General features: G+C 42.4%; 1 protein-coding gene across 1 annotated transcript in view; it reads right to left on the bottom strand.

Moving 5' to 3' along the window:
- Positions 1-9,825, bottom strand: part of TENM4 (teneurin transmembrane protein 4) — a 375,350-nt gene that overhangs the window by 173,573 nt on the left and 191,952 nt on the right. The window contains exon 7 of the mRNA XM_023535518.1: positions 8,649-8,859. Within this exon, the coding sequence (XP_023391286.1) occupies positions 8,649-8,859 (211 nt within the window). The remainder of the gene's footprint in view (positions 1-8,648; positions 8,860-9,825) is intronic.

Below are 9,825 nucleotides of genomic sequence, written 5' to 3'. Positions count from 1 at the left end.
TATTTAATCGCATCCCACATATCAGTGGTACTGTAAAGGAAAGATAAAAGATACCACCATGTGGGAATCCTCCTAAGGTTGCTGATCTGCTAGCTGGCAAGTCGGGGATGAGCAACTGCCTTTATCAACTGAGAGAGAAAAGAGCTATCGGAAAATAAAAATTTAATCATCAGCTGCAAAAATGAAACCATCGCTGATAAAATATCTTCTCTTGGAAACTCCACCTGGATGGGGATGGGAATAGGGGTTCCTTCAGCAGGAGTCACTATAGGTCAGGTGGTTCTTTAGGACAAGGCAGATGGGTCCCCTGCAGCTGCTACCGGTAGGCACATTGCTGCACATTGTGAGCCTAGGAGGTGTGAATGTCATAATCTCTATATTGGTGATTCTCTGACTATAAGAGTGTATAAGGACACACATGGATGGCATCGCACACTAGAAAGCTTGTCACTGAGATGTAAGAGAAAGAGTATGGGCTGTGGTTGTTAACCTAGCTCTGCTATTTCCTATTTATGAGAGCTTGGCAAATAACATAAGAGCTCTGAGCCTCAGTTTCTTTATCCATAATGTGGAAACATACATAATGTAACTTCCAGGTTGTTTGGAACTAAGTGATAATGCACCCAGTACAGTGCCTGGCATAGAATCAGTGCTCAGTCAACAGACTGCTGTAATTACGATCCTGGCTCTGCCACTTGGTGGTTATGTGACCCTGGACAATTCATGTGACTTCTCTAAGGCTCGGTTTTCTTATCTTTAAAAGAGCGATGTAAATAAATAAAAGGTTTGTGAAAGGCTCCTGTCATTATGTATGCCAAAGTGGCAAAAACACAAACCAGCAGTAAAATGGAAGCTCTCGCTATGGGTAGAGGAAGATGGCCGAAATGCTGGAATGGAGGAGTCCTAAAATATCTGGACTCTTTCTACTGAATTTCCACCAGCATTCTTTCAGGTCCCTCTTCCCAGCTCTCCGACCTTCACAATCTTCTTTGTCAGCTGCACGTCTTCACTCATCCCTAAAATTGACCATCTCAACCATTTTATCTCCCTGCTTTAATCTCTTCCCTTAAGATACACCATCTTAACACCTGGGGTTTGCCAATAATGTCCAAGGGTCAGTATAAGGCTCAAATCTGTTCATTTCTCTCCATTTCTAAGCCTTCAGCCTGTCTCAGGCCAGCCTGAGCCCCTGCACAGACTATTGTCATAGCCTTCTAACTGCTGTCCCAGTCCCTACAGTTGGAGAAACTTTCAAATAAGTAAATCAGGTCAGGTCAATCTAGCTCAATGTTGCACATAGCTTCCAATTACCCTTAGGATAATTAAAAAACAAAGGAAAAAACTCATCACATGTCATGTAAAAGGCCTATACAGTCTGGTTCCTGGTACCTCTCTGGCCTTACCTGATACCATTTGGTCCTTTGATCCCCATATCCCACAATGTGACCATTTTAAAGTTCCTCAAACACTCCCGGCTTTTGCCTGTCTCAGGGCCTTTGCACATGCTTGTCTCTCTGCTTGGTATATTCTTTCTCCAAACCTTCATCTAAACCACTCCTATTCCTACCTCACTCCAGCAATCTATATTAGGTCTCCTATTTGTTTCTCTAGACTATACTCTTTTTACTACAATGAATATTTACCATTTACCATTACAGTTTACAAACATATTTGGATGACTATTTAAACTTAAGAATCTATCTCAAGATGTCTCAAGTATGTCTACAAACTTCTTGAGAGTATGAAGCATGGCTATTTTATACACCACAGATACTAATGTCTGCTTTATGACACTGCATGTAAAAGGCAATTAGTAAATAACTGGCGGAATGAGAAAATGGACAGACATAGTGTCTAGATCTGCCTGCAACCCCTCTGGACCTGCTCCTCCTGTCTGCTCCCTTAAAGCCTCATGCAAGGGGTTTTGAGGTATAATTAAAAAGGCCTTGTTCCTTGGGGGCCAAAAAGAGACTGAACCAAGCCTTTTCCTTCTTCCTCAGTTATATGGGCATCTTCTCCTTTTTCTCAGCCTCACTTATTAGCCCGTGAGAACCTCAAGGGCAAACACTATGTCTGCTTCATGGCTGCACCTAAGTGCCCAGGCCAGGGCTGGTACACATTAAGAGGCTCCCTGTGGTATTTGTGGAACCAAACAGATTCAGGGAAGCCGGTGACAGACACTGGTGACCCCGTATTCACTTCTCTTCTTCCTGAGAGAACTCAGGAAGTTTTTGTTTAGGGCAAGCTAAAAATATTTGCTTTCTCGAATTTTCTTATAGCTTTGAGTGTCCGAGTGACACAGTTCTGCCAAAGAAATGTAAGCCCAGTGTTTTAGGAACAATTTGGCTCCCTTCCCCTCTCCTCTTTCTCCTGCCTGATATGCAGACATGAGTTCTGAAGGTGCGACAACCATCTTAGGACCAACAGGGGCCAAGTACGACAACAAGAGCCAGAGCTGAGGATGGCAGAGCACAGGGTGGAACGAGCCTGGTCCTTGATACCACTGCTGGACTTCTGTGCCGGCCCCAGAGGGACACAGCCTAGACCAAGAGTGTGCACGAGAACGTGACAACTCCACTCAAATGCCAGGGAGCTTGTTATTTGTACACTAAAAGTTTTTCTCCCTAATCCCACAGAGAGACAAGCTTTAATGCTTGGTACCTACTGTGTCCTTGAGGTACCTTTTCTTCTTTGCTGCCCTTGAAGTCAGGTCCCAGAGAATTCAGAAGGTTCGGCAGTCTAAGACAGAACTCAGGGCAGTGGAGGGGCTGGGTAGGGGTGGTGGGAACCCTGCCTTCCCTGTCATTTTCAGTGGCAGGGACAGCTGCTGGTGGGGCTAGCCTTCAGTCTGCAGATGTAGTGCTCTGATATTCCTAGCTCTACTCCACTGAACAGATTTTTGGCCAGGGTCTGTCTCCAATGTGCTGACTTGAGCTCTCCCTTAGCCTACAATTTCATTCCACTTATACCAGACTGTTTTGAATAAATCACTGCTCTCAGGGAGAGGTGACTTCACAGGGCACTTTCCAAAGGAGTGTTTCCCGCAGAAATTTCACAAAGTGCTGCCAATGTCATTTGTTTGAAGGTTAATTGATTACCAAGAGACATTGATTCTTCACTGCTGCATGATATCTTATAATTTGGAGGAAGGGGATGTAGGGAATGATGAAAGGAGAGCTTATTAAAAACTGAAAATCATTCCTCAATCGCTTTTCTTAGTTTCCTCTTTGAAGTAGTGCAGGTTTTGACACAAATTATGGTATATAACGTCAGGGATTTTTCTCTCCAGATCCTTGCAAAAGTACTCAGAGGCTAATGAACAGCAGTCTTATCCAATTGGAGCAAGGGACATACAGAAATAGCAGTGTCCAGTGGTCTTCGGAAAATCATAAAGGACTCAATTTTTATGATCTTTGGAAGACAGAAGCTTATGTGAAAGTATCTATTCACATGTAGGAAAGAGAAGAATGGGTTTCAGGGACAGCAGATAAAACCACCACTAACTAGTGCCACTGAACCAGCCCTTCTGTCCTTCCTGGTTCCCCCTGTCCCTCCTTTTATCCCCTTCATGAAATCACAAAGCTCAATCCCAGTAACCTCCTCTGGTTACATAAATTAATGGGCTCCTGTTCTGGGCCCCATAAGATAAACTATCCAGCTCTAATCAATTTACTCCCTCGCTTAAAGCTTACAGAATGAACTATTTCCTTAGGGTGACATACAATGCTCTCCCTGATGGCTCACGTCCCTCCTTTTGGGGCATCCTGTGCTCTAGTCAAACAGAATTGCTGGCTCCTTACAGCCAGCAATTAATTTCCTACCTACCTGCCTTTTGTTCATGCTGTTCCTGCTACCTGGAATGAACTCTTCAACAACATTCCCTGCCCCCCTCTTCCGTCTTTAAATGTGAAGATACTACTCATCTTTTAGGGTCTTATCAAATATCACTTTATCCAGAAAGCCCTCCCTGTTCCATCTAGCTGGACATGTCCTTGCTGTCCTCCCACCCTCATGGCACATTGACCAGTGACTGTAATGACCCTTCTTTCTCCTTTCCTTGGAAGCACTTACTGTATAAATGCTTCCTGTCCTTAATCTAGACCATAAGCTACTTTTGCCCCAAACTATGTCATAACTTCTCTGTATCGTCAACTTGGGAAAGAGTGGGAAGTCAATATTTGTTGGATTAAAAAAAAAAGAAAGAAAGGAAGGAGGAAGGGAAGGACTAAATCTGCTTCTAGTTTCTGGACACAGAACGAGTTGTTTTACAGTGGCTGCCTGGGCATGAACGAAAGGACCCTTCTCTTTAATTAGCATCAATGTCCTCAGAGCAGAAAGACCAGAGCATGTTTCTCATAAAAATTACCAGAGTTTGTGTTTTCTAACAATGATTCTTATTTCTTTTCTCTGGGTTTCTAAATCCACTGTGGGGTACCTCTGTTATTTTCCAACTTGGCTTACAATGCCACAGTGTAGGGCTGATTTTTCCCATTATGCTTCAGCATCAATCAAAATTAAAAGATAAGATGCTATCTGGAGACCCAAAACACTGCAATGCTGACTTGTCAGGTTGTGAGGTTGTGAGCAATGTCTATAATGATATTTTTAAAGTTTTAGATTCTGTGAGTTTTTTTCATGGTCTTTTTAATGACTTCTCAAGAAAACTTCCTGGATTGATGTAAGATGCTTATGTTGGAGGCACGTAAGTAAGGGGGAAATTATATCCTATATATTAGAAATGGAAATAAAATATTTACTAGTGTTGTAGAAAATAGTAAGACACTGTGACATAGCGGGGAGAGCTTGGAATTCGAAGACCAACTTTCCATGTCAGTTCTGCCCTTAATTACTCTGACTTTGGGCAAGTCAGTTAAACTCTCTGAGCCTCAATTTCTTCATCTATAAAGTTGAGATCAAAATATATATTGTCTAAGGTTCTTGTGAGGATTAAATTACATACAGAAAAGAGCAGAGCATGGTCCCCAACACGCAGTGGGTGCTCTAAATGTGGGTTGAATAAATGAATAGGTAGAAAACAGACGTAGGTGTAATAGAGAAGAAAAAGGGGCTCGTTCTTGGGAAGGAGGCAGACTGCAAAGGAAGGAAGATCGCAAGCTTTAGAGTTGTACAGATACAAATTCAAATCCTAGCTTTTCTTTTACCATCCCTGGACCTCAATTTCCTCATCTGCAATAGCGGGTGATAATACAAATAAGAATAATCACACCACAGAATTACTGGAAGACCTAAAGAATGTATTTAAAGGCCTTTGTATACTGCAAGGGTAAATTATATTTTGGCTACTGGTATATATCCTACCTCATCACTACTTGGGGTCAACAAGGCTGCTAAGCCTCAATGGAGCCAAGACCAGAAACAACATTATCTTCAAATTCTGGTTCTTCACATGTGAAGAAAAGACTGTTCTTTCTGAAAAGAGCTGCCACGTTTTATTCTAAAACTTGCTTGGTGTTAGTGGTGTATGTATATGCGTGTGTATGTGTAAATACATCTGGTTCAGAGGGAGCTCTGTCAGTATCAGGTCTCTGTGTATATATTTGTGTATACAGTTTGTAAAGTGCTTTTAGATTTTTTTTCAAGGCAAAAGATAAACTGATTTAATTTAAAATCATCAGCTGGATTGCATTAAATGGAGGGAAAAGCAAAAAGGTATACTATCTTGTCATTTGCTAAATTAAATACAATTATTTCTCCTATTACTTAATTACAAACAGATGTAAATACTCTGGATTCTGACATCTCAGATCTTCTTAAATTCTAGTCTGCATTTCAACATGTAACGAAGGGAGGGTCATATTCCAATCTCTGTGTTAGGTAAACTCGAGAGCTACAATTGTATATTGGGACCATAATGACTTCACTATAACAAGACCTAAACTTTTAATTAACCTGCCAAGACAAATTACAACTCATAGCTCACAGGTAACAAGCACAGACAGCAGAGACTCAATGCCAGGGTCTCTTGGGGAGAGACGAATTAAGAGCAACATCAGAATTGGTCTGTTTTTGTATTAAAGAAAAAAAGGTATTCATTAAACAATCATTGTAGCTTGAAGGCAGACAGACAAGTCAGAAAGGCAGCAAGAGAAAGCTGGAAGGAGACAGAGATGGGAGAGAATATTAACAACTTCCATTTATTTAAGTGTTTATAGCATCCAAAGCCTGTGCCAGGCACTTGTTATTTGCTCTCTCTCATCTTCACAAATGGGGACTGCTTCACAAATAGGAATTTCCAGAGAGGAAAAATGAGGCTCAGCGAGGCGACGTGCATAACTATGGTCGCAGAACTAACATGGGACAGTAAGGGAAGTAGGGGATAGAAAGCAGTGCTCATAAGGCATTTATTTTCAAAGCTTAGTTGACAGGCCATCGGGGTCACCTAGGCTCTCTCTAAGGCCTACTGCATCATCATTCTTTGGGGTAAAGGCCCAGGAATCTGAATGTTAAACTAGCTTCCCAAGTGATTCCTTTGTACAGCATTTGAGACCACTTATAAGATACTATATCCCCTTGCTACTCGTAACATGGTCCACAGATGAGCAGCACTGGTGCCACCAGGTGCTGGGTGGAAATGCAGAATCTGAGGACCTACTCAGGCTTGCTGAAGCAGAATCTGCCTTTTAACAAGATACCAGGAAGTTCATAAAAATCTAAGAAGCACAGTATAGCCTATCTGTTCTAAAAGATATTATAGTGTTAAGGGAGGTGAAAACAGGTCTCATCATTTAGGTGAGAACAGAAGAACCAGAGGGAAAAGCAAGACCATCTCCTCAATTATGACAAAGCAAATTAGCAAGCTCTGACAAGCCAAGAGTTGGCAAAGGCACCTAACTGTACCTACGTTTTATTTCTCTAAGTTGCACATCCTAATTAAAAGTCACTTTCTGTGGGAGTTTGTATTAATATCTTTTCATATTTATGCTTAGTCATTACAAATAAAGAATTCTGATTAGTTCTGAGCAAGCAGGATGTCCTATGCTTCGTAGTGAACTGTGCCTAAGAGAAATCAGGCAGTTGAGACCACGAAGCTGTAACTTAGGCACCACTAAGTTTAGAAACATGATTATCAAATCTGATAATCATGTTTCTAAACTGAAACTACCACGTCCAGAAAAAGAAACAGGGTCTGGAGTATGGCAAACCCCACAATGGGACAGCCTGATGGTGAGGACCAGCACTGGCTCTCCAATGAGGGAATGGGCCTGCACTGGTAGCCTCTAGTGGGACAGACACTTCCCAAACACGAACAGCATGAAGTAATATTTCCTACATCAGGGCTGATGCAGCCTGATGACCCCACCTCCATCACTTTGCCAAGACGGTAGAATATAGAGACTGCAGTTGCAGCAGAAACTTATAACCACGTCCCACAATTAACGAGAAGGTATTCTCTGCCTCAACACTAAGGGCAAGAATGCAACCAAGAGGAAAATGGCTGAAAAATGATGACTGCTTTTTAGGAACACAAAAAACAAACAACAACCCCCCCCCAAACAAACAAACAAACAACAACAAAAAACAGGGTCTTGCAAGAGTTTTAGGAACCAAGGACCAGATTCAAAAGATTTTATTCAACTTCATTTTCCATGTCAGAAAGACTCCCAGCCAAGGACTGAGACAGTTTTGAGGTGAACTCTAAAGCACATATGACTTTTCATTAAATGGAAACCCCATTTCCAAGTGTTCTGGTTAGCAACGTTTTGTCTTTCCATAAGTTTTATTTTCCCATAGGAGATCTTATCTCCAGCCTTTGTCAGAGTGCTTCTCAGACTAACTCAGAAAAAAATGTTTTCTGTATTGAACCACTGACACTATGTCCTACAGTATTCTGTGACCATCTGAGGAGGAGACAAATTCTATGGAATGTATGAGTAAAGAGAAATCCCTTAGACCAGGATGCGTGGTCAAGGGGCTCACTCTGAACTGAGAGCTGTGGCCCTTGTCCCCTGTGAGGGGCGGCAAAGGGGTTAAGCATTCATTTAAAACCCTGGGGCTTGCTCTCTGTCAGAGGTCAGAACAGCTCTATTATCAACAAAACCCCAAACTGACTCATTACATTGCTCATCTAGCCCTTTGCACTCTCTTTCCAAGCCTTTATCTTGTTTTCTCATCTGCCAGGGGTTCCTGGCTCTGAAAGCAAGACAAACAAACAAACAAACAAACAAACCATAAAAACCCAAATAACAAATCAGTAAGTTGAACCAAGGGAGACTACAAAATACAAATAAAGGTGTTGGAGAAGTGATAAAAAAAACATTGCCTTCATGTGGCTGGTCATCCAGGGTTTGTGTCTTGTTGTCAGTTCCACTCTTTGGTCTTTAAATGATGTAGCTTCTGGTCCACACATCATGGCATAGACAACACACGAAAGGCAGTAGGCAACAGTCCTTGGCTCAGGTTCCAGCCCAGAATGGCCTTCCAGTCCCTCCTGTCATTCCCTTCCTTCATTTATCTACATCTTACTCCCATTTCTTGTCCATCAAGCCTGGTCAGGATGACCAGACTGCAGATGGCACCTATACTTCTGGGCTAGACACATTCCCGTGTCAGCTTTAGCCCCCACCATCCCAAAGCATCTTTTCATGCAAAGAGACAATATCCCACAGACCCGAGGGTGTGTTTCTTACCAACGGCCGTGGTGAGAAAAGAAATCACTTCAGACTCCTTCCCATCATTGTAAAAAGCCAGGTGCCAGATGCCTGAATCCAAGTACTGGATGAAGCCAGTCTCGTGGCTAGATGGGGGGACGGCTCCCCGAGACTGGCGCTGGGGGCCCTCCAGGCTCCGTGCCTCCTGGGTCAGGAGCCTCCTTCCATCCAGCAGCTCCACAAAGTCAAACTGCAGTACAAAGAAAGCATCATCAGCAGTGGACCTGCTTCACCACAATGCTAGCTTCTTCCTTCAAGCTTCTTCTGGGGAGGACCTGAGAAAACACAATCTGAGACTGGCAAAAGAGGCTAAAGCCACATGAAGGTGAATCAATTAACTCCAATTCCTCCCTAGACCCCATTTTTAGGAACAGTCTTTTGTGAGCACACCATAATTAGTGGATTATTTTTGGGTCTTCGATGGTGGGGACATAATCAGAAACCCAGCCACTTAATGACTGAACTCCAAGTCAGTGCAGGTAAGGGCAGGAACCCCAGGGTTTGAGGAATGGGAATGGTACTCTGGGTGTGCCTTAAATATCAGTTAAGTGCAACTGAAAAGTTGATTTATACCTATCTTCCTTTTGTCGATGATCCTTCCTAAGCACTCCAGTTTCAGGGAGCAGTTTTCGGGGCACTAAACTGGATTAGCTCAAAACTCTATCAATAATTATATGCTGTGTCAAACACAACTGCCAATTGATCTGAGTGTGTTTATGTGAGACTTGAGAGAAGTCAGTCATGGAGTGCTAATGACAGGTAGGTGGTTAAGCCCTTCTGGTCTACTCGCAAGCAAACTGAGTTATCTATATCTATCTATCTATCTATCTATCTATCTATCTATCTATCTATCTATCCATCCATCCATCCATCCATCCATCCATCCATCCATCCATCCATCCATCCTCCGTCTGTCCATCTTTTTAAAAATCAAGATAGATATTCTATCCTGCGTAAAAATGAAGTCTTGAGACTAGCATTGCAATTCTACAAAGAAATCAAGGGCCCAGGTTCTCTTTATTTTTCTGCAACTCCATCCTTAGCAAATATATCTCTTTAGCGTTTACCTAAAATTCTTAAATAACTACTGGGGCTAGGAAGACTGCATGTGGCCTGGGAATGTCTGCTGGATGCCTGTGATTTATATTACTTTAAT

The sequence above is a fragment of the Pteropus vampyrus genome, unplaced genomic scaffold, assembly GCF_000151845.1.
Source record: "Pteropus vampyrus isolate Shadow unplaced genomic scaffold, Pvam_2.0 Scaffold141, whole genome shotgun sequence".
Taxonomy (NCBI): Eukaryota; Metazoa; Chordata; class Mammalia; order Chiroptera; family Pteropodidae; genus Pteropus; species Pteropus vampyrus.
Note: the sequence above shows the minus strand (reverse complement) of the source record. Positions and strands in the feature narration are given on the sequence as shown.